General features: G+C 46.3%; 1 protein-coding gene across 1 annotated transcript in view; it reads left to right on the top strand.

The window, feature by feature from the left end:
- LOC142570280 (corticotropin-releasing factor receptor 1-like) overlaps positions 1–24,429 on the top strand; it is a 184,562-nt gene that overhangs the window by 125,785 nt on the left and 34,348 nt on the right. The window contains exon 8 of the mRNA XM_075678674.1: positions 20,395–20,480. Within this exon, the coding sequence (XP_075534789.1) occupies positions 20,395–20,480 (86 nt within the window). The remainder of the gene's footprint in view (positions 1–20,394; positions 20,481–24,429) is intronic.

Below are 24,429 nucleotides of genomic sequence, written 5' to 3'. Positions count from 1 at the left end.
CAGAGGGGTTCACTGAAGAACGGGACATACCCAGAGGCACATACCCACGGGAACCGTTCAAATTTTTAGACTGCGCTACCTTTCGGATTGGCCCACATTTTTAGGCTATTTTCGGGATCAGATTATGTTTTGGTTAACCTATAAAACTGCAAACAAACTGGCCTGCTAATGCCAGGAATACTATTGTCTTCAAAATGAAATAAATCGTCACAAAATATGGCCCTAGAGCGTCGTCCCAACTCTGGCATCACCACATCAGTTTATAAAGGTTTATCGCAACATGAGTATTGTATTTAGAACTGAGGTTGAACAGCGCGAATAAAACTTTTATTCGCGCTGTTCAACCTCAGTTCTAAATATGAACCAACTAGCCCTCATAAAGATCTTACTAATGCAAATTTTGTAACGTCAAGTGACATTCAGTAGCGAGAGCGAGACAGAGGAAAGGGGAAGGCAGGGAGGTTAACCAGAGGGGAAGATCCGGTTTGCTACCCTACGCTGGGGAAGAGGGGAGGGGGAGGTAAAGTGGTAACAAAGTAGAGATAAAGAAAGAAAGGAGCATAGACATACATGTCCAGCTGGAACGACTTTGCCTTCCAGCTCATCATCATCATCATCATCATCATCATCATCATCAGCCTGGTTACGCCCACTGCAGGGCAAAGGCCTCTCCCATACTTCTCCAACAACCCCGGTCATGTACTAATTGTGGCCATGTCGTCCCTGCCTTCCAGCTCGACATTCAGTAAAACTGACACACTAATATTAGTTGTCAAAATTACCAACACATGGGGTCATAACCGGTCATATTACTTAATGCCGCCTGGAATGCTTACTTGGGTATATACGGCGAGTGACCCTGTGCACCAATTCTTTATTCTGTGATTGGTGCCAGATTGTCGACGTAGTGGACCACGTATACTTCGCATTTTATTGCAATGCGTAAGCGAATGGCAGCCTTTAATCGCTTTCTTGACTCGTGTAGGCGACTGCTTCATGAACTGGCTACCGTTGAGTCAGGCGATATGTGGTATATTTCTCGACTAAATATAGACACTTGAGGGGGCAGTAAAGAGAAACACTAAATCAGCTTAGGTTAATAGAGGTATATTTAAAAACTCTATTTTAGTTAAATGAGGAATTAATTACTGAAGGAGAAAATCTGGACCACTTCAGTCTTAATTTCTCGCCACAACCGCAGTACTGGCACGTCAGTGTGACGTCACGATGTTCCAAGCATTTTCTGGCACTCAGGCTGTTGTGCCACTGTAAGAGTTCTGGAAACTTGCCAAGTTCAGTCTGGCTCCTTTAGATACCAATGTAGTCTATCTGAACCGATAAAAAAAATTTACGAGTCTTGAGCAGATGTCGTCAAAACATATGACGTCACGGTAAGCTGGAGCGGGAACTTCGAGTAGTCTTCGCCACCCGTCTCTCGTTCTTGCTCTCTTCTGGGTTACCGTATCTTTTCTGACGGCAAGAGGGGCCTTTCTTTATGATATTGTGGGAGTCTAGTTTACTAATACAGTTCAACTTACTTTTCTGTTTAGTTTCGTTTTAAGGTGGTCATTTCCCCTTTATATGTACACTCTTGAGCAAAACTAACTGACGCCTGCGAACGCGTAGTGCTGCTGCTGCTGATGACGGTGATCTGTGACCATTCCCTATGTAACGGGTGGGGAAACTGTTACCCCCGTCTGAATAGATAAATAAAAGTAATAAAAAATTATTGGCATTCCAGAGTGCATGCAAGCGCCTCCTGGCGCCTCTCAAGCTTGCGTCAATTCCGGCGCAGTGCCTTTCTATATTATTCGGTGGCATGACGTTTTTTTGCACATGCGCACTGTGCCGGAATTGATGTCAGGCGAGCTTGAGCGGCGCCAGGAGGCGCTCGCATGCTCTTGGGCCTCACTTGGGCCTCCATGGGCACGCGTTCGCAGGGGTTCGCTGCTTTTACTCAAGGCTTGCACGTGGCTTCTCACACGCGATTTTCAAGTGTTTTACGGGAGACATTTCTGCATAGATACGCACCGTTTGTCCGTGTTCTGATAGGTGCTGTTCATTTCCCGGTGCACTTCGTTCTTGCTGAGCGAAGCTACCTACGAGCAGAGCATAGCGCTTCTGACCGATCATGTTGCCTTTTGCTTTACTTACTTACTCTACGCATTAAGAAGGTGACGGCCACTTCAGAAACCACCTGACTATTTTCATCGAGTGCAGAAATGGACCTCGAGGAGAATTTTCTCGTCTTTCGGAAACGCCAACTTCGTTTTGCTTACAAAGTCAGCGATATTTCTTGCCAACATTCAGCTAACTATAATGGCAGAAAATTAAGCCCGTCTGTGCGATATTCACCTGGCAGCTTGCTTTAACTTTAGCGGTCAGCAGCAAAAGTTGGAAACAACAAATGTTTGTACTTTATCGTTCAACTTCAACACGCACAAGAACTTTTTTTTTCTTTATAGCACATGCTTCAACATCGTCGCACATGTAACCCAATCCTCTGCTGCGGTATATTTAGCAATCCGCTCTTTCAAAACAAGCCATCCAATATCCCTTCCTTCCTTCCTGCCAATATTTATATATCTTATTTGTGTGCATTTCACAAGTGGCCCCACTAGCATCCTTAAACAGGGTCTCCATCAGACAAGCTGTTGTGAGAAAACACATCTGATGCCAGCGAAAATATCACGCTTTTTCTTTTAAATGTCAAGAAACGTGTTTGCCCGCCCTTGTGCCTCCCATTTGTTGGCGCTGTTTCTTTGTGCATGTGCCTTCGTGTGCAGGTGTCTCTGTGTTTGTGTATGAACGGGCATGCGTGTTCTTATTGCTAGCTTTTTCTCTCTCTGCCTTGGTACTGTGCACAAACTATAAAAGAAGAAAGGAAGAAAACACGAATAAAGGGACTCGACGTGAATCGTTTCCACTTCTCCGACCATGCTTTCCTCCACTAAAGCTGACAATGCGTCCAGCGACTAACAATAACAAGAACAAACTTCCTCCAATCCATGTTACTGTGTTTGCCAAACCGGGCAGCTTTCTAGCATGAAATAAAAGAAAAGGGAAGGAAGGAAGCTTGGCTTCCAAGACAACAATTCGAGCTTTTCGGCTCCCATTTTCCTGCCGAAGGCCCGCTCTGTGTTCATCGAAAAAAAAAAGAAAACTTAAGAAGAAGTACGCGCGAGCTAACACGAGCAAAAAGGAATTCGCTGTTGCGGCCATTCTCGAGACGGCTTTTTCAGATCTCATCTTCATGCCTGCGCCGACAACACGAGGATGACACCGCGCTGATGTTAGCTTTCAAGGGGTCAGACTGAACATAAAAGAGAGCTACAGCGAGGTCAAAGTAAAATTATAAAAGTACAGTACCGCGACAAGCGAGAGAGAACAAAAGAAGAAGATTGAACAGGTTGAGCCATACATAAAGGCAAACCAACCAACCAACCAACCCATCGACGAGGTGTGCCACACAAAAGTGATGGCTGCATCGTCATCACCAACGTCCGGTCATGTCGTGGCCACGAAATCGATTCCACGATGCGGAAGAGCGCTCATCCTCCCTGCGGCTTGAAGCACGAAGCAACGCGCTGCTGACGCATCGTTTTTAAAACGCTTGCCGCTGCTGCAGACACTGCCGCAGGCATCGAGAGTGCTTGCAGGTGGTCACTAAAGGCAGGGGTCGGCTCGGGGAATCGCTTTTCCTAGACTGACGCCCGCTAGATTTGGCTGAGCGAGCAGAACGCAAATACCTATTAGCCGCCTCGTGGCCCTTGGAGAAGCCGCTTTAAGAGCAAGTGTGCATCTCTGCGTCGTCTGTGGTCTTGTTCGTATTGTGGACACGTGCTACGCGAATTTTCGGCGATGCTGTGTCTGGTCAGGAGCCAAACACTCTAGTTGATTCTTTCCGTCCGACTAGCCGATCGACCTGAACACAAGAGCGAGCACACGGAGCTCAGAACCGTTGCCAACAGTGTACGTGTGTCAGCGTTCGTGCTAGTTTGTTGAATATTTTGTTAATGTGCTGAAAGTTAAAGGGAAAGGAGGAACACCGTATGTAGGCTGCTAGCATCACCAGCCGCAGGTACCAGATAAGTGGCCGCAGGTGAAGCGTTACACGAGAACAAAGGTTGTTGTAGCCCATCGCTGGCTCAGCGAACGAACCAGATACTCGCAGATGGACTGCCTTTACTGTTCATGTTCAACGGAGACCACACAGAGGCGTCGTCGTCGTCGCCGCCGTCGTTGTTGGTGGCGCGGCTATGCCAAACTCTTGGCCAAGAAAAAGAAGGCGAAAGGAGGAGAGTTAACGAACTATAAGGAAGCACTATTTAAAGAAATTGAAGGATAAGACATTATAAATACACAATAACAAGACACGAACGAAGGAATTTAGTCATGGAACACAAATAAAATAAGAAAAACGCACATAAATTACTCTTCACAAAGATTTACTAAATTTCGGGGCAGCCAACCTCGCGAGCAACTTACGTAGGACTTTGAGAATCAATAGGTGTTTGCTGCCTTATTGTAAAACCCAGTATCCAGTGTCATGCCGGATTATGTGCCCAGTACCTCGCTGTATACTTGGGCGCTCGACTGGCGCGGCATATATACTGGGAGACGCCGGGTACTGGTGTGAAAAGCAGGTCTATAGTGAGAAGTACGCAGTGCCTGCCTACCGCATATATTTCTTTGAGCTAAGGAACGCGACAGAGAACATTTCAGTGTAATAAAAGGAATCTAAGAAAAATATTCAGCCTCCAGCATTCCATTATCTAACCTGCAGATCAGAAGCCCACTACTTAACGCTGACAGGGGAGTAATTTACATTGTCAACATCCACGCGCAGTTTCAATTGGTGCTTACATGAATGCCGCCCATAGAGACGGTATATGCGCTTTCTCACTGCAACTAAAGCTTACCGCCCATATCAGACCGAAAAGAAATGTCCGTGCATATAGCATGCCTTCAATGATTTCCTGTTATGATATATATATATATGTGTGTGTGTGTGTGTGTGTGTGTGTGTGTGTGTGTGTGTGCGTGTGTGTGTGTGTGTGTGTGTGTGTGTGTGTGTGTGTGTGTGTGTGTGTGTGTGTGTGTGTGTGTGTGTGTGTGTGTGTGTGTGTGTGTGTGTGTGTGTGTGTGTGTGTGTGTGTGTGTGTGTGTGTGTGTGTGTGTGTGTGCAATGCGTCGTATCGGCGTTCGCAGCTTCTTCTGCGGACGCTGTAAAGAACAAATTGATTATTTACAAACACTGAGGCCAAAGCTGAATCATAGAGTGACGTTTCCTCGTCAGACTTGTATATTCCCGAGCTCACACGGATCGATCGCGGATTGTACTCAGCCGGCAGGTTAAGCCTAACCTTCAGTGGAAGGAAATGATCTCGGCGCGGGCCCTTGGCGAAAGCTAAACTGTGTGTATTTGAGCTTCAGGAGCTGTCTGCTAATATTTTTATTGCACCACGGCAAGTGCAACCGCAGCAATTGGGTCGGCTTTGTGATCGGTGCGATAATACCAATCAGAGGCAGGCTTATAATATGGGGTCTGTTCGAACGCGTTCGAACGACTGCCGGATTTATTTCGGGTCGACTTCACAACATGGCGACAAAGTGCAGTCATCTGTTGAGTCATCGATTCAAAGTACTGAAATTGTTACACCAACACGTCACGGATGTGAGACTGGCAGAAGGAGTGCGGTGAACGTGCACGAAATGTAAACATGCATGCAGGCACGCTGCTGCGCAATAAACCCTCGTTGACGCCTGCATGAAGGAACAATATTAAGAAATAATAAGAAGTAAGCTATAGTAATAAGAAATAACAAGAAATAAACTATTAAGAGTGAGGCATTGTCTAGGCTTGCGTAATTACGTTCAAGAACATAGGTATCCGCATAGTCGAAAGGAAAATGCGAGAAACAAACCTTATCTTCAGTGTCGCGCAGGCATGCTTAAACAGAACGGCTATAATGCGCGCGCACACACACACGCATGCACACTAGGGAGTACGACGGACGCCTTCAATGCAGCATGGTTTCAGAGCCAGCGTGCGCATATGTATGTAGCAAACTCGAATCCATTCTATTCGCAAGGAGCGTTTACTTCTTCATTACCGTGCAGTTGCAGATGCGCGAAGGCAAGCTTTCTGGTTCTTTTTTCTTTCCCCCGCACAGCCATTCCCGCGGTGCGCGGAGGCAAGCGCCATCTGGTGGTGCTGCAAGCAACCCAACGGCGCGCATGCTGCGCTGTGATTGGTTGACCTATTCGGCAAGGGCCGCAGCACCCACGGTCACAAATCCAGGCGATGTTCGCAAAGTTTCGCTTAAAAAACACGCTGCTTTCACGGTGCAAGGCACTGGAATCACTGGAAGACGCTGTTTTTTCCCAATAGGGTGGGGCATGTCCATGCTCCTACCAGTTTCTGCAAAGGAAAAGGACGCTGATCTAAACGCCTTCAGAGGTCTGCTAACAATATTTTGACAATGGTCATTTTGTTTGCAGTCAGTGAGACAGTGATTCATTGATGAAGCATCCGTGGTGCCAATGCGCGTGCACGCAGGCGCCCTTCTCCACACGATGCAATAAGCAGGACGTGTAGGTCACGTCCAAGCGTAGCCGGCGCAGGAGCGTGTCTATAGCGGGAGATCAATTTTGAGGTTTACAGAGAAGCGAAAAAAATGGCCCATGCTATAGAAAAGAGACAGTTTCGCACGCTCATGAAACTACGTCGCGTGGCATAATTTGTATCACAAGTCGCAAAAGAGACGCTTCGCATCGCATCCGATGGTGACAAGGGAACGGGTTTCACTGTCTTATGTATGTGGTGCAGCAGCCAGTTTATCTGCTATAAGGTACGTCCTCGCTTGCAGAAATAAGCGCGCGCAAGGTGGCGCGCTTAAGAACGCCCGCCACGAAAGGCGCTTTCGCGGCAAGAATTATCTAGAATAGCAGCTTGGGCTTGTTAGTTTTCCATCCTGGTGTTAACAGCGCGAAACGTAGACGGCACACGAGACGACAAGACGACACCGCAAGCGCTGCCGAAGTAAGCGCGCCGCCTTGCGCACGCTTATTTCCGCAAGTGAGGACGTACCTACACTCTTAAACAAAATTGCACCTTCTGGGTCGTACCTCGTCACACAACAATAATCGCCATGTTTCTTGTCCGCATTTCCTTCCTTTAACGCTGCGAGCCCGGTACTTCCAAGTCACGAACGGTATGCGCGTTATCAGCATGACGGAGCATTCTCGACATGAAAGTAGCGGGCGCAGCGTTTTCAAGAAAGTAAATGTGGACAAAACAGATGACGATTATCGTTGTGTGGCAACCCAAATGGTGCAAATTGAAAAGTGTACGCCAATAGGGCTTCGAATTCGCGGAATCGAATCGCGGCCACGGCGGCCGCATTTCGATGGGGGCGAAATGCGAAAACGCCCGTGTACTTAGATTTAGGTGCACGTTAAAGAACCCCAGGCGGTCGAAATTTCCGGAGTCCCCCACTACGGCGTGCCTCATAATCAGAAAGTGGTTTTGGCACGTAAAACCTCATAATCAAAAAAAGAATTACGGCTTCGAATCACAGAAAATGAATCTGGCTTCTGCTCAGCCGCTCTCCCGGCGCAAAGGACCGTTTGAGCGTTTTACGCGTCGTAAGAGAAGGACTTCTGATAAGCCGCATGCAGTCGACAGCGAGTCGCTGCTGCCTTTGAAGAGAACTGTCTCGGCGAGACTTGCCAGCGTTCTCGAGAAGCTCCTTGCAAGGGTGCCAACAAATAAAGCTCCTGCGACGTTTCCAAGTCGACGAATACACTAATCTAATTTGCTCGGCATTAGCAAAGACACAAATATCACTGACGTTATCAGCACGGAGCCTTGCTGCTTCAAGAAGTTCTTGCGTGCATAGGCCTAACCTCATTACTGTGGTTCACTCTAAGCCTAACAGGACGCGCACAGGCCTTACAGCGCTGAGCTGGGCTAATTAATAAACTTAACGCAATTACTCTGGCTCGTAACAAGCGTGGCTACTGAAGTTTTGTCTCTGAAGCACACAGGCTCTCGCTCAGGGCATAAAGCGTCTCAAAAACAACTTTATTGAGCGCTCGTCTTGGAATAAGGTTTGCTTTTTGTTCTGCGAACTTAGCAAAAGTAGGAGGAGGAGAGGAAGGAACAAAAAAAGGAGAGACAGGGCGCTTATTTAGCCAGTGTAAACAGCAACTTTCTATCCTGTGCTAAGGTAAGAGAATAAAGCGAATTAAAGCTCATAGAGGAACTATTAGATAAAACAACATTTTAAGAAAACAAACCAAATAATACTAAAGGGTAACTCTTCAGAGCCTTCTTTTGCCAAGTTTAGAAGCTCGTGGTAAGCTAATGTTTTTTTCTGTGGAACATCGCTTTGATACGGCTCTAGAATGTACTCCAAGTTTTTCGCAGAAGTGCTTTCCTTATATACAACGAAACTCTATGAGGAACAGAGCTTACGTGAACCTTTCACTTGGATCATGTAATTCTCCCCCCCCCCCCCCCCCCCATATAAACATGGCTGCTTGAATGGCGCCGGTGTGCATGCGATCTATAAGTTTCACGGGCCAGATATCGCCCTTACCACAATAAAATTTGTTGCCGGGCCTTTGTTATTTTCTTTTTTTGCCTGAGTTATCTAAGACTATGATTTCATCTCATAGGTTACCGGCTCCTTCATTCCTTATCGTTTCTATGCTGACGAATAAAATAGGGCTTTGCAAATACACGCGCTTACAGGTAAAAAGAACATCACAATGTGCAAAAGAAAGACCACGCATGGGAGTGCTTCCAGTTGCCATTCAATAATCTTGCAAGCTTGCAGTATTTTGCCACGAACACAAAATCTTTTGATCTTTTTGTAGCATATTCTGGGGAGGATTAGTGTAGTTTCTGGGCGAAATGTGCTAAACCTTAACCGGAACTGCCTTTACGGAGCGCCCCGCTCCTGTTTCTTGCCTTTTTTTTAAATTTCTTTCACAGTATCAATCTTCCATTTAGTAGTTCCGCTCCATCTTTAGGTGACAGAGCTATGGTTATGACGGCACTGCGTTTCCATTGCGCCACTCTGTTTCATCACCATTATAAACGTATAGGTTATGTCGACAGCATCACGAAGGTGTCGTTTTGCACTCTTCAAATTATTGCACTTGCCTTGCATCAACCGCATCCGTCGTGTTTCGGCAACTTTCCTTCCCTGATTACACCACCTAAACTGCCGCCATTCTCGGTTACCCTTGCCTGTACTTGGCGTTTTTGTTACTCGGCTTTGCGCATTATATGAACTGCGAAACTTCCCTTTTTGTTCTTAATGTCGAAATGTTAATTGACCGCATTATTGCCTCTTATTAATACCGCTGCCGTCATGTCATGTCCCTTAACGTTTCACATATCATTTTACATTCCATGGCTCGCTACGCGTTCCTTAGCTCCTATATACTTTCATTGTTACCCTCCAATATGTCTTCCCTCTCTCACGAATTTTCCAATAAACTTTCTTTAGCATGCTATTAATTATCTCCTTCTCTAGCACACCATTTTCCAATTACCTTCTTTCTTTAGCATATTAAGTGAACCACCGATGTGTGTTGTAGCACTTTTTGAGGGACGGCTGCCTCAAAACTGCTGCTTGGCTCGAAATTTCAGCCAAATGCGTATGATTTCATTGCTGCTCTTTTTCGGTGCCATTGTTGGCACAGAAGACCTTATATACCTTGCTTAATGAATGTTTATTGGAACTATGTTAGTAAGCTAATCGCGCATTATCATCTGTAACCAAATCCTGTGCTGCTCGTCAAGTTTAATGGCCCTCAGGTGAAGAAATCATGCTATGATCCACAGGTGACATGCTTTTTGGTTGCCTGAAGTAGTAACAATAGAAGAGTCATCAGATGTAAACGCAATAACCTCGCACTTTCAGTGGACAAGTAGCCTGGCGACGAGCAACGCATTTTTATTTTATTCGAAAACATACTCCGAGCCACAGTACATGGAGAAAACATCAGACATGTTCAAAGAAGTTTGCGTCCAGCATGAAGTCCAAGAAGGACCTGTGAAATTGCACTCGCGAAGGGGCACACTGTGCGCATACAAAAAGAAGTCGGATGTCCTGAGTCAGGAGTACATCGATCGCCATGACGTCCTGCTGGGCGTAGCTCTGCTACAAGCTAATTGTATCACTTGTTAATTTTCGTCAATGTCCGATGAAAAGCACCATCCAAGTAGAAAGCCACCAGAGCACCCATTAAGTTTCTGAAGTCAAAACCGAACTGAGTGGTCAACACTTCGGTTCGTGTGCGTCTCCAACGCAACTTTGGCCTCTTTCTTCTTCCGTAGCCTATCTCTCCTTCCTATTACTCTCTTTCCCAGTGTCGGGTAGACAGCAGGGCTCACTGCTGGTGAAATTCTCGAGGCGTTACAATGCTCACGACTAGTTTGTCAGGAGCGTTTGTACCATTACAATATCGCTTGGCAACAAGCCTGGATGCAGGAATTGTCATGCGCTTATACAGACACATAACAAATTAGTCCTTCACGTTAAGTACTCACTTGCTGTAAAGTAAGAACGCCTATATACAAACGTACTGAATCTAACGACGAGATGTAGGTACGCTTTCAGCCAATTCAGTCGATACGGGCACTCCGTCCATTCGCTTACAGTCGAGCCACTGCAGCGTCGCTGTGCCTCTCAGGAACGCTTTATGCGGGAACATCCTCAAAATAATGAAAGCTAGTCGGAACGCTAAGATACGCATTATAAGGATGCTACTGAAATCACGCAAAGTTTCAAGTCAGGCGCTGTCGAACAACCCCTTCCCCCCCTCCCCCTCGTAATCCTATAAACCGTGCTCCACTAATAGGAGTTGTACGAGGTCTGACATTTGACGTGAAATTATTGGAGTTAAGTAGAAGCAAAAACACAATCTCCAACAGCGTCGCTTTCAAAACTCATTAAACTGGCTGAAGTTTCATCCGCCCTGCATTTTGAAACTTCCCCGCGGTCGACGTTCACTCGCCACACGGCGTAAGTTTTAGGCCTAAGCTATATGGCTTTTTCGTGTGTTTACGATAGCAAACTTCAAAAAAACATACAAGTGCCCCGTCAGGATGCTTGGCAGCAATGGCTTTTAGCAGAAGACCAGCGTTCGCGTTAACGTCAGTCTAGCGAGTTGTATGGAGAAGAAAGCGCGTGCAGGCAGATGAGCGGAGAACTATGTACCGCACCCTGCACTTCAGCGAAACGAGGTTTTCGTCTTGCTGCGTCGCAAGAACCAAGGGTCACAATCCACCGACGTCGCAGGCTGCAGCGCTGAAACGGCGAACGATGAAAGTGCTACCTGCCGTCAGCGCTTCCGCCTCGGCCTCCGCATACGTCGCGGGCTGAAGAAGAAAGGCCAGCTAGGTGGATTCACTGCCATTTTCTCGTGGTAGGCGTGACGGCAGACGCCACCCATCGGTCCCGATAAAGGTTCTCGCGTTGCTTCGAGATAAAATTTGCAGTTGCCCATGGCTAAACTATTGCTTCAGGTTATTTTTTTTTTATTTTTCGCTTGTCTTCAGTTGGTTTAAGCACTTCACAAAGATAAGCAGGCTGTCAGGGCACGGCATTTCTCCCTATGTAATGCGCCACGTAGGCGCCGAAATCTAGTCCAAACCGCTTGAATTGCGTAGAATAGCTAAAGTTGTTTCTTCGTCAGGTCTTCTTTCTTATTTTGCTTCTTTTCTTTTTCTAGGCAGGACTTGTCTTTTTCATTTACGGGGAGCTGCCAGATCGCGTTGATTTTTTTTTCATTCCATGAGGTTCACCCGTCTCTAACTGCATGCGATGCCTTTTAGCAAATCGTTTCTAGAAAGGCTGTCGGCTCTATAAGCCTCGAACGCAGCCTCAGAAGTCCACCCAGAGTAATGGGCAGTCCATAGAACCTTTAATTCACTCAGTTACCATTGTCTATTCAGGAGTAGAGGATCTTAAAGTGGTGCTCGCTGTATGCGTCGTAAAATTCAATTCCTAAAGCGCTCAATGGCTTTTCCTCGACTTGGCTCGGCCGGACCCGCGCGTTCCTTCTGTTCAGTATTTCGGTCCTGCTACAGCGCTGACGATACTCTGTGCGCGCTCGTGGAATGCATGTTTGCACCCTCTCCTGTCTGATTTCTTTTTTCCCTGGCCGCGGCGGTGGCTTGCTGCTGCGTGCGCCGTCGCAAGCATGATTCCTGGCCAAATGACTATACTGTGACTGGTGCTTAGTGAAAGAAAGAAAGAATAAAACTTGACGCCCTCGTACTGAAATTTCGGAGATGGTTAAAGGGCCCCTATACGACCTCCAATATTTTTAAAAAACATTTCAAGTAAACACGCGCATCAAGTTCAGAATGCCATCATAATCAACAATATAATAAAAACAATAATAATGAAAAAAAAATTCCGTGCTCCGCTCCTGGCCTTTCCGGTGTAACCAGCGCTCGTCGTGACGTCACCAGGGTGCATCTGGTGATGCCACCAGGAGCAGACGCTGTCGACTGGTCGAACGAGAACCTATGCGACTTCCGGTTAGTCTGCTAGCAGGTACGCATGCTCCCTGCTCTTCCTCGTCGTACTGCTCGCTCGTGCGCATTCGCGAATCAGCAACTACGGCCCGCAACGCAAGTGCCAAATCGCTCGCGTTCTTAGCGGTCTGATGAGCTGCGCGAACAGAGTCCTACAGTGTTTTGCGATGGCTTGAAGGCATCTGTGTTCGGTGCTTGGCTGCAAGAGCGCCGACTGGAAAACCGAAACGACGCGACACCGGCTGCCTCATGATGACGCCCTGCGGAATGCCTTGAGTGCACTGGAGCCTTTTCAATGAGTTAACCTAGTAATGAAAGCATATTTTGCTCACTTGTGTAGCTCTCCTTCTATTTGCATGCCGAGCTCCCGGAAAGCGAAGTAAGCCGTCTTGAGGCCACCAGGATTCAGACATGCTGGGAAAATATGCCGTGTAATGCAGTCATCCTTTCTTTTAGCAATGACTTCTGTCACCTCCCTGCAGAAAACGTTCTCCTGGGCACTCGCCACGCATAGACCGCGCGCACACCTGCATTGATGATGACATTAGCGCGGAACGGGCTAACAGCCAGTGGGCGAAAACAGCAGAACGTACCAACCTATATCGTCGCCACGATCTGGGGAAGGCGCCGACGACGGCTGTTCATCTCCAGCGGAGGTGCTTCGGCGTGACGTGTCACCGTAGGGATCAATTATATTGCCGAGCCTTTCTAGACGTGCGCGCAAGATAGAGCACGTAGCGGCATGCTTCCCAGGAGCACGGGCCCGCACGGCAGCAACAGCGGATAGCCTGCTATGAGGAAGGAGCATACTACGCAACTAAGGCGCTTCCGACAGATGGCAACTCCGTAAGTCCTCGCCCCCAGATTGCTGCCTGCGGCGTTGGCCTAGCACTTCAGTGCCGATGGGCGGCCAAATTTATTTCGTCATTCCGTTGGACGTCACGTGTCTACTTCCACCGAAGAAATATCGTTTCAGGCCTTTTGATGAGAACGACGTTTAGTCAAAATGCACTTTCTCCGGGAAAGCTGTCGCAAACGCGCCCGTACGAGTTGTGTAAGTAAAAACGCGTAAACTAGAACAGATAGGAACATAACTCCCCGAGTGAAGGGGAAAAAAAGAAATTAATACCATATGGCCGACGCTACAGACTGATATGACGCCGTGCCTGCAGTACCTAGAAGCCCAAAGAGCGGGGTTGGCGCTACAGCGCCGACGTGGCGCACAACGGGATGACGAAGTAAATTTGGCTGCCGGCCGGCATTGAAGCGCTAGGCGCAGGCAGCAAAGAGATAACGCAAGCTGCTCGCGAGGCCGGACCGGCGGTGATCTCGCAGACGAGACGAAACGCGGAGGGAGGGGGGGGGGAGGGTGCGGCGACATCAACGACACGCTTTTTCCAGTCAGTTTCGGCTTCAAGGAGCGCTGCCAAGGGGAACTAATTTAAGAGAGTTGAATGCTGGGCTAGTTGGTATTTTGACATGAGAACCGTCTTGGAATACAGCGCAACCGGACGGAACAACAGAAAGGAAGACGAGCACAGGCTTCCCTTCTGTTGTGCTGTCCCGTTGCACTGTATTTCAAGAGGGAACTAGTTTTTCGCGTAGCTTTCACATGAACTCCGCTGTTCAAAATTTGATCGTTGGGATAGGTGGTGTCGAGGACGGCCCCAAAAGTACTCATTTGCTGTAGCCACATATTGTTTATAACTAGAAAGTTAATTACCGTGACCTCGCTTATTACGTATACGTAATTCAGGAAATTGCTCTGTATCTAAAAGCTGCCAATCCGTACACTCAAATGATAAACGTAACGTTACCGCGATTTAGATTTTTCTCATTTTAAAAATTTAGTACAGCTAAAAAAACAACACCCTATATATAAAGGCTAAGCTAAACTCCGTGGTCGTTAAGGTCAATCAATCAACAATCAATCGATCTCCTCCTCCCGCCAACCCTCTACCTTTTCTGCTCTTTTCTGTCCCCCATTTGAATATTTAGGTTCCTGTTTCTGTTTACGCTGTTTCTGGTTGATATCTCTGTCTTAAGCCACACCTTTTATCTCTCTCTCTCTCTCTTTCTCTCTCTCTCTCTCTCTCTCTCTCTAAATAGCTGGGTCATACTTTCCGAATTCAATATCAAGATTTATCATTTGGCTTGGCCATTGTCATACATACAATGCTAAATGCAGAAAAAAACGAGACACATCAACAAAGTGGCATGTGTTTTAGTCTGCGCGATGAAACATAAGTCGATAAACAACACGTAATAATAAAAGGTAACTCAAAAAACCCACAAACACATTAAGTGTCAATACAAGTAAACAACATCATTTTTATTTTTTTAAATATGTCATTAAAGCTGTTATAGCAGATCTCTGGCGTATCCGCATAAAAATAATAATTGCATTCCAAGTTATTCGTGTAAAGCAAAACGCTCTAACAGGAATGGCGTAGTCCGTATAACTACAAACGCTACTTCCCTGAACTATTACACAGCTAAAGTAACTTCGCTGTCGTCTGCCAACTCCAGTTGCCGTGAGCAGAATTCATTTGACCCAGACATATGTCCCCATGTCCCCAGATATTCCAATAATTTCACTATCCCTTGAAACCTTCCTTTTCTTTTTTTAAGCATGTAGCTTTGCCTGAGGCATGAAGTTTATTCCTACAAGTCACCATGTCCTATCGATTCTGTCTCAATATCAGCCATCGTAACAGCCTCCTGATTACCATGCAAACTCCGTTCTGGCTCAAACTTTATGCTTAAGATTGCGTCACACCGATAACGCGCAAATCCAAATCCAGGATACGAGCTGTCTGAAGCCACGCCAGATTATCTAACAAAATATGGCCCCTGTAAAGCTTCGGAGGCACGGAGCCCTCTAGCTCTGCCGGTACAGACGGCAAAATAAGACAAGAGCAGCGCAACAGCTGACTTGGGTAACCGAGTATTAGCGAAATAACTACGGTACCAGACCTGCGCGAATAGTTCTCTCTGGAAAGAGATGATAGGAACGAATGGAAACATTTTTCTTGCTCTTTGGAGATGCTATCATTTGCTAAGGACCTTTGGGAAAGCTCCTTTTCCCTATGCTTACTTGCTCGTTGCCTGTGTCTCGATTGCTTCTTGTTCGTCCTACTGCTTGCACAGCAAACAACCGATGCTGTGTGTATTCACGCGATGCCTGAGACGTTAGCAGAGTGCCGACCTTGAGCTGCCACTTGGACGGTCTCTGGATGGTCGTCGCTGGCTGTATAGGAGGGATAATGCCCGAGAGAAGCAGTGATCTTCTTTTTATGCTGCTGTCGCGTCGTTTAGTCCTGTTCGCTCTTGTACTCTTCGCAGTCCGTACACTCGTGGATATCGACTTGGCAGTGCAAGATCGCTGTCTAGTGTCCGCGCGGATATATTTCATCATTCCGTTTAGCTTATCATTTTTGTTGTTAATGACCGTTGCAGTCTTCCTGACGTGACAGGTGTTGGTGCAATGCGTTACCGTATTACCGGTTCAGTGCAGGGATGTCAATCCTTGAGAACACGTGCCGATTCAGTAATTGTCGCGAGTGAGGGTACGATATTTAGTAAGATATCAGTTATAAACAAGAGTCGGGACCAGAACATGCGCGAATTCGCTGAAATGCATAGTATTGTCACCACAGGAAGCCACATGCATTAGTCAGCTTTTATTTGTTCTGCTCAAAAAGCAAATTACACTTCTGGGCCAATTCTTGACGGTTTGTCAACTTTCCGACTACTATGAGTTTTGTGTGAGTGCCGCTAAGTTGGTCGTTCTTTCGTCCTCTCTCTCTCTCTCTCTCCGTTGCACTGCACAAACTTCATTTTACAGATCATTCATTTAAAGTTAGCGTATCGTCCGATTAACAAAGTTTCACTTGTTATGCTACGCCTATGCCTTTTGTGCAACGTCTGCTCAGCGACGTAACGATGACTAAAGTGATGCATAATGCTCGTTGAGGGACACATGGTTATGCGAGGTGCATGCACGGAAAAATGTATGACAGGCATCCGAAAATGTTTATTTTATTTATTATTTATTTATTTATTAGATACTGCCAACTGCCTCTTGGCAGTCCAGGCAGGAGTGAGTGTATACAAAGTCGGCACTGCAAGTCGAAATAACAAAAACATGGGTTACAAGGAACCATAAAAAAATGCTTAAATATACAGACTATTGCATCGGGAAAGGCAGCATGCACAAATTTACATAAATAGGAAAATGGTGATTCTAAAACGAACATGCTTCATTGCAAAGATTGTACGGCAGACACAAATGATTCAACCGAGGGCATACAAGTGACTTCTTGCGGTAGAGCATTCCACTCTGCTATAGTTCGAGGAAAAAACGAGAAGCGATAAGCAGTAGATTTAGTCGGTGGCATCACAATCGTTTTGCTGTGCTTGCGTCTGGTTTCTCTTGTTTTATTAAAATTGATGTATATGTCGGGATCCATTTTTGTTTGTTTATTAACGATATTAAACAAAGTTTGTAGGCGATGCAGTCTACGCCGAAATTCTAGCGATGGGAGGCCAGACCGTGTTCTGAGATCAGTGATCGAGACTCGTCTATTATAAATATTATAAATAAATCTAAGGGCTTTCTTTTGCACGCTTTCAATGTTGTTGACACCGGTCTTTGTGTGGGGATCCCAGACAGCATCGGCATATTCAAGCAGTGGTCTAATGAGTGTCGTGTAGGCAGCGAGTTTAGTCCTACTAGTGCAATGTTTGAGCCGGTGTTTAATTAGCCATAGCTTCCTTATTCTATACCTATATACTTTATTCTATATTCTATATAAGTATTCTATACCCATCGTGTCACAGTGGTACAGGCTTATTTAAAGGAGGAGAGGGAGATGACCTCTGTTAAAGTAGAAGAAAAGAACGCAAGCTGGCTTCTGTATTCCTGGTTGCGCCTGAGGGTGGGGTCCTCAGTCTGGGACTCCTGTGGCTCGGGTGTCCCGCAGGGAGCCGCACACTGCAGCTGTCGGGCTTGTTCGGAAATTGGCACATGCCCAGTTACGCGTACCCAGTGGTCCAAGTATGCGGTAGCCCAAATATAAGAAATTTAAAGAAGGGGTTAAATAATATCAGTTTTTCTATTAGGACGTCTGTGTGCCTTGGAGTCAGGGTTTCAGAACGAGACGTTTTTCTTTCTGGTTTTAATTTCGTTCCACTGAAAAAAGTTCCGTTCGTAATGTTCATAATGGTTTCGGTTCGTATGCAAAAATATTCGAAGCAATGTAACGATAAAAACATAGCATTTATTTTTCTCAATAATTTGGCAACAATTTTCTCGTTATTATTCTCAAATATTTTTCTCCCAATTTATTTGTCTATGCACGCGGTCCCAGTTTTACGCGTGGTTTGATACGGTCGCGCGAATACGATGCGGCTGATGACGAGGGCTTGCACTTGTCTTAGTGTCACGTCCTCGGCGAGGCCATCCTTGCTCTACGCTATTCGGGCTATTATGAATTATGAGTTCAGTGCCCCGAGTCAAAGCACTGAGCAAAGATCTTAGAAGCAGTACGTCGTCGAGTGTACTGAGCGAAATGCGAAAAGGCTGTTCCGATAAAACGAACTTAAACGAACGATAAAACTTCGGTAAGAAAGCATTGTACCCGTAGAAAGCGAAACGATAAGCTCTTCAGTGCCTAAGCCCTGGGTTTCGCTACGATGCCGATCTTCAAGTGGGCCTGTGCCGTCGGCGCCTTCGCAGAGCGAGGGGCCGTATGGCAACGCTGGCATGACGAGCGGCGTCGGAGCCAGCTGTGGAAGTAGACGACGACGAACGCGTTCACGCGGTTCTGCAGAAGGACGCCGACTATCGACCCAGAAAAGGGTGCCTATAAGGGCTGCACTCTAAAACAGGACAAGATCGTCAACGTTAAGAAAGTTTTCTTCGTTCAAGCATGGGCTTGGACATAGGATGCACGCAGGGAACAGAAACCTAGTTTTAAAGAGAAAGCATTATTGGCCGCGAACTTGAGGAGGCACATGACGTCACAAGGCGCGCCTCGCCGCGGATATTTCTCTCTCTCTCTCTCTCTCTCTCTCTCCCTTCCTAGTCACTACTGTGCATGCGCCACTAGTGAAGCACCGAGCCACAGGTGTTCCGCCGCTGCGCAGCGCCGCGCCTTTCCGCCACCGCCGTTTGGTATGACGTCGCACTGCGTTCTCCTCGTTGCGCTCGCCTCCGCTCGCTTCGCCAGCTGCGTCGCATGCCTGTCGGAGGATTGAAAAGGAGAGCTCGCGTGCGCCGCAACCACAGTTGAGGCGGCAGTATGGACGGCGACAATTCTGATAAGTAGGAGGAGGCCTGGAATCGACATCGGAACGAGATGAAGAGGAAATGAATCGCCCAGAAAACAGACCAACAACGCGCCGGATGACTGACTAAACGCCGCAACATAACTAGACAACCAGACTTACCTGGACTTGCAATCAAGATTAACCAAGGCTAACCATGCTATGCCTTAGCTTTCGCTATGTATATCCTGGCATAGCTGAGCTAAGCCACTGCCAATTTTTGATAGAGTTTTCGTGATTTTATCTAAAATATCGCCCGCCACTACTCAGACCCTATAGCGACCGACAGCATAATGCTACCATTTTAGCGTCACGCCATAAACAACGCTGATTAGGAAATAAATACTGAATTTTTTTTTTTGCGTGTCTTTACTACCACCATGAAATGTCACATCGCTGTATCATCACGAACATCCCGACATGTCACTATCTATGCCACGGAGCGCTGCACCCCTTTAGCGGCCGTCTCCTTCGGCTCTGACGGGCATGTGATCTCTCAAGCTAAGCCATATACCGCGATGTGACGGCCCCGGGCGCACTTGTGCAGGTTTGTGCCGTTTGAAGTTTGCTCTAGAGTAGCTCCTGCGTTAATGAGCTTTGCAAGCGCTCACACAAAAAGAAAGAACCGCAGAAAAAGCCGTCTTGACGTAGAGTGACATGGGTGTGTCATTTTCTGCACCCATGTATTCCTTTGTTAGCGCTCCTCAAATGCACTTGAAATATAATATATGTCCAGTCTGGCCACCGACTTCGCGGGGCGATTGTTAGAAATGCAGCTACCGGTGGCGAATGGCATGGATAAGTTAAGGCTAATAAAGAGATTTGTCCAGTCAAATACGAACGGTTGAGCCGTGAGCACAAGTACGCCGGAACGCGTGTAAAGTTTCCTTCCTCCTTTCCTTCCCCAATGCAGGGTAACCAACCGGCCTGATTCTGAGTAACCTTCCTGCCTTTCTGTTATCACTGCTCTTTCTAGTCACTTTACTCACTAGTCTGCACTGCTATGTGTGCTCTAATTCCGTGCAGTACTGCGAAGCGACGCGAGCTCGCGGCGTGCACATGACGTTACCAAATGATCACTGATGCCCGTCGAGTTCGGAACTCGCAGCAATGCCCATGTTGCGATGCACCTCAGATGGAACGCATTAGTGTACAGTCGGCCACAAAAGCTTGCGTGGCACGGAATTGGCCAACATGTTGAATTCCCACAACACCTTGGAACATAGCCCCCAAATTCAGAGTGTCAGACTGCTGTAGCTTTTCTGGCCTACACAGTGATCGACTAACTCAAATTATCATGCCTTAACAAAGCATAAACTCGTGCCTCGTAAAGTTTGGGACCGGCTGTACAATCTACCGACTTTGCAGCAGGTGACTTCTGTTTGGTGGCGCTGGCACCTTTTCTACATGCCTCTTTCTACATTGCTTCTTTTCCCTGCCTATTTAACCACGGTAAGGGCTTCTTCATTTGTTTTCTTTGTCTGTTGCTCCTTTCGCAGGTGAACACGGTGTTTCTGATAAACATCATCCGCATTCTACTCACCAAGCTCCAGTCAAACACCTCCATCGAAACAATGCAACTGAGGTGAGTCTTTACGTTTTGTAAATATACACTTTCCGTTTTGAAACTATAGTAAACACACCGGAAGAGCAACGTGCGCAGTGCCGCAACAACTAAACGGTACTAGCAGCTGCAGTTTAACAACCCTTCGTAATCAAAACAGCAACCATTCTTTCGCACTAATGAGAGATAAAAAAGCAACCGCCTCCTATATATACACCCAAACACAGCTCACAGCCCAAACTCACTGCTGCACTTCCTTCGCCCTCTCCCACCATGCGCATAGGCGATGCATATAACGGATTGAGTGTGTTGTGTGTTTGCAAAATTCGTCTTACAGGCTAATGCTGACACTCCTTCGCTCGTATATGCCTTGTCTTATCTGTAATAGTCACAGTGCTACATCATTCATTCATTCATTCATTCATTCATTCATTCATTCATTAAGGGGGTACAACGCAGGAAGCCTATAGCTGCACCGGGAGAGCTAAAGCGCCTTGGTCTAAAGTTGGGAATCGAATTTGATAACCTCGAGTTCCTTGAAGTGCGACAAAATCAAAATACTCTTTATTTTTTTTTCTTTCTTTCTTTTCCTTCTTTTTTCGTTTTATTTTCGTTTAATTTTTCTTTTATTTTCATAAGACGGAGGTCGGTGCAGCCTGTAATCAAACGCACAATTTTATTATGGGAAGCCAACCGCTGGTGCCCGCCGAGCAACATACATGTTTTCGAGAACTTTTCGAAGTTTCTCACTCGTTATTCCAGCTCGTGCTTCTGGAGTCCTTAGTCGTCTTTTTGGCTGGAATGTTGGCGCCTCCTTGGCTGGAATATTGAACATGGTCGATAGTGAAACCAAGACAGTGGCTAACGCGTAAACATATACCCCCTCCTCCCCCCCCCCCTCCAACCGCAAAATAACAAGAACAAACGGCTAGCTCCACACCGTACGAGCGGCCTGTTCGCAAAAGCTGGCACCAAAAAGAATGCCGTTGATTAAGCCCGTAAGAAGAGTTGCCGCTTGAAGGAGCCTAAAGCAGTAGCAATGTAAGAAAGCAAAGTGCATGTGCATATGTAGGCTGGTGGTGCGTGCTCCTTCAACCGAGCTCTAGAACTAAAACACGTAAACGCAGCCACCGCGCTTCTCGTTGATAAATTGTTTTAGTGATTCAACCGAAACGTGCTCAAGAATTGCGAGTGAACAACATAAACGAACAAAATGAGCAAAGAAGCTCATTACATGACATGTGTAAGCACATGTCACAGACATGTGCTTACACCGAGCGAAGGAAATCCTGTTGTTATAGGTCATTAGCTCCGTTCCTCTTGAGTCTGAGCTCTCGTGTGCGGCAGAGGGTGCCTGGAGCACTTGCACTGCCAAACTGTGCTAGCATGCTCTGATCAAGCGGATAAGCGCGAGCTTGAACTTTTCGCCCACTCCGGGTTGCGTATTCAAATACCTATTGAGAGCAGAACTGCTCTCACTAGACAAACGCTAAAACGACCAGAACGTGATATGTAGCCCTTGCGAGAAAGCGCAAATGTTTAGAAATTAATGGCGATCGCGAGATGTCTGTTTGTGCGTTCAAAATATCCTGCAGGAATTGAGGGCCAGATTTTAAGCCCATCAGAAAGCTTGTAAGTTCGGGAAAAAGCATTTCATTCCGTAATTCCGCATTTAAATACAAAAATTTATTTCTCAATTTTCTTAGCAAAGGCTGATGTATCATTTAGTGTGGACAAATAATGTGTTCATTTGCAGTTTCTGCAATAAGACTGCTTCCACTATGTCACTTTTGCAAGCGACATATTCAGCGGATGTCTCGTTTTTCTGGAGACATAAGAAAAGCAACGTCTAATCATTCTATAATATCTGCATAATTCACGGAAAACAGATCTCTAGCTTTCTTACCGAAGCCCTAAACGACGCGTCAGTACGTCTTTTTTTAACTTAATGTGGGACTTACAATTGCATGCGTAAATTCAACATGTGTCGAACCGGCAGGTGTGTCAACGAAGGATTAAGAGTGCACGATTGATCTATGGCGAGCGGCACTGGCTCCCACTTATCATATCTGTGCAAGGAATGTATGTGCAAGCCTCCCCTCAATGAAGTAAAAATCTTCTCCCTTCCCCCAGCGTAGGGTAGCCAACCAGATTATTGACTGGTTAACATCCCTGCCTTCCTATATTACTCTCTCTCTCTTGAACAACAGCCGCGTGATACGCGAACAAGACACGTGGATTATCAGAGGCATTTTTTTTTATCGCGCAACAAAGCTGAGCCCGTTGCTTGAAGACGAGTCTCGTGCAATTAAATACTTTCTACCCCGAGATATACGAGAGCGACACATGCAAGCTGCGCAAGTCTGCTAGAGCCACCCTTCAATACATGTTGCGGGGATGTAAAATATACCAAGATAAAATAGCAGTCTCCCCGGAAAATCCACGGGCTCAGAACTCCAACACCAACTTTGGGCCGTCCAGCGATCCATGGAGGCCGTACGGAAGCAACAACTCCCACTGGCCAGCTTGGCAGCCACAGGCCCGGGCCTCCCTATCGCCGGATTCCCGATAAAGCTATCTCACTCACCCACAACAGAGTGCTGAGTGCATCATTACTTCGTCCATATCTCTGTATCTGTCCTTTCGCGCTTCTTTTTCTCCTGATTTTCATTTTGGCCATCATGTTTTCTTAAATCTGTCTTTTCTTATCATTCTTTTCCATTCCAAAGAAAGATTTAAATAATGTCTTTTTTTTTTCAATATTGTTTTCAGACTGATTTTTGTTGTAGCTTGTTTCGTGCACATTTTCTCAGCGGTATCCTAACGAAAGTTTCAAATGTTTATGTTTCACATGTGTATACGTGAGGATGTACGGGGGTTGAAAGAGGTTGGGAGGGGATTATGTAGACGTTTCCGCAAATAAAGCGGAGACTTTTAATCCTATCACGGTGAAAAATAACGCGACAGGAAGAAAAGGGCGCACTTTCATTACCAATGCGAAAACAAAATATACTCTGCTGTTACTCTGGGGACGCGGAGAAAAGAGCACTAGTCAGTTTTGTACATTCTTTTCAGTTTTTATGATCGTAGCTGCCCACACAGAATTGCTGATTTCGGTGGAGACGGCGAATCCCCGTCCAGTCGCAGTTGCCGCATGAAAACATATAGCAAAACATAACATAGCCTGATTTAACATAACACAGCACATCATTTTTTTATTCTGCCTAGTTGTACAGGATTTGCATCACAAAGAACAGACACAGGTCAAGAAGATGCTCGTTGCAGCTTGAAAGTCGCCCCGCAACCCTTGATCACACAAGAGCTGTACGCGAGCTTGGACAAACGTGAATATTTCACGTGGATGCAAACGTAGTAAATGTAGGGCCGATGACGGTGATATATGTTATTCGATGGCGCAAGGAAACGTAGGACGTAGGCCACATTCATCAGGTTTTGTGAATATAATCGCAACGCCTATTTATGTAAGGGTGTCGACTTCGCCCGCTCTAAATTTCCTAATTACGAATTGCGAAGCTGCGATTTTTAACAACGGTACATTAGCAGGGGACGTTAGCGAGCATTATCCAATTTTAGTATGTTATGATGCTCCGAGGAAAATCAGGGTCCGCTCGTGTGACTCAATCCCAGCTCAATGTATTTCTTATCAAGCCTTAGAAGCTTTCATACCTAATATCTTCTCACAAGATTAGTCTTGCGTATATGGGAAGAGAAATGTGAAGGACCAATATCTGAAATTTCTCGGGACTCTGACAAACATCTACGTGATACAGCTCGCTTTTAAAACATTTAGAACATGGAAAATAATAAGAAAACAGCGACCAAGCTTGTCCGTACTTTTCTACAGGCACCGTTGCGCTGAAAAATCTGAAGTTAGAAGTAGGCCCAATGCGGAGCTTAGGTGAGCTAAGGCGACTTGCTACGAGAATGTCTTATTGCTATAGCAGTTATT

This window comes from Dermacentor variabilis, chromosome 2 (genome assembly GCF_050947875.1).
Source record: "Dermacentor variabilis isolate Ectoservices chromosome 2, ASM5094787v1, whole genome shotgun sequence".
Lineage (NCBI taxonomy): Eukaryota > Metazoa > Arthropoda > Arachnida > Ixodida > Ixodidae > Dermacentor > Dermacentor variabilis.
The sequence above is the reverse complement of the archived record's forward strand: the minus strand, read 5'-3'. Positions and strand labels throughout refer to the sequence as shown.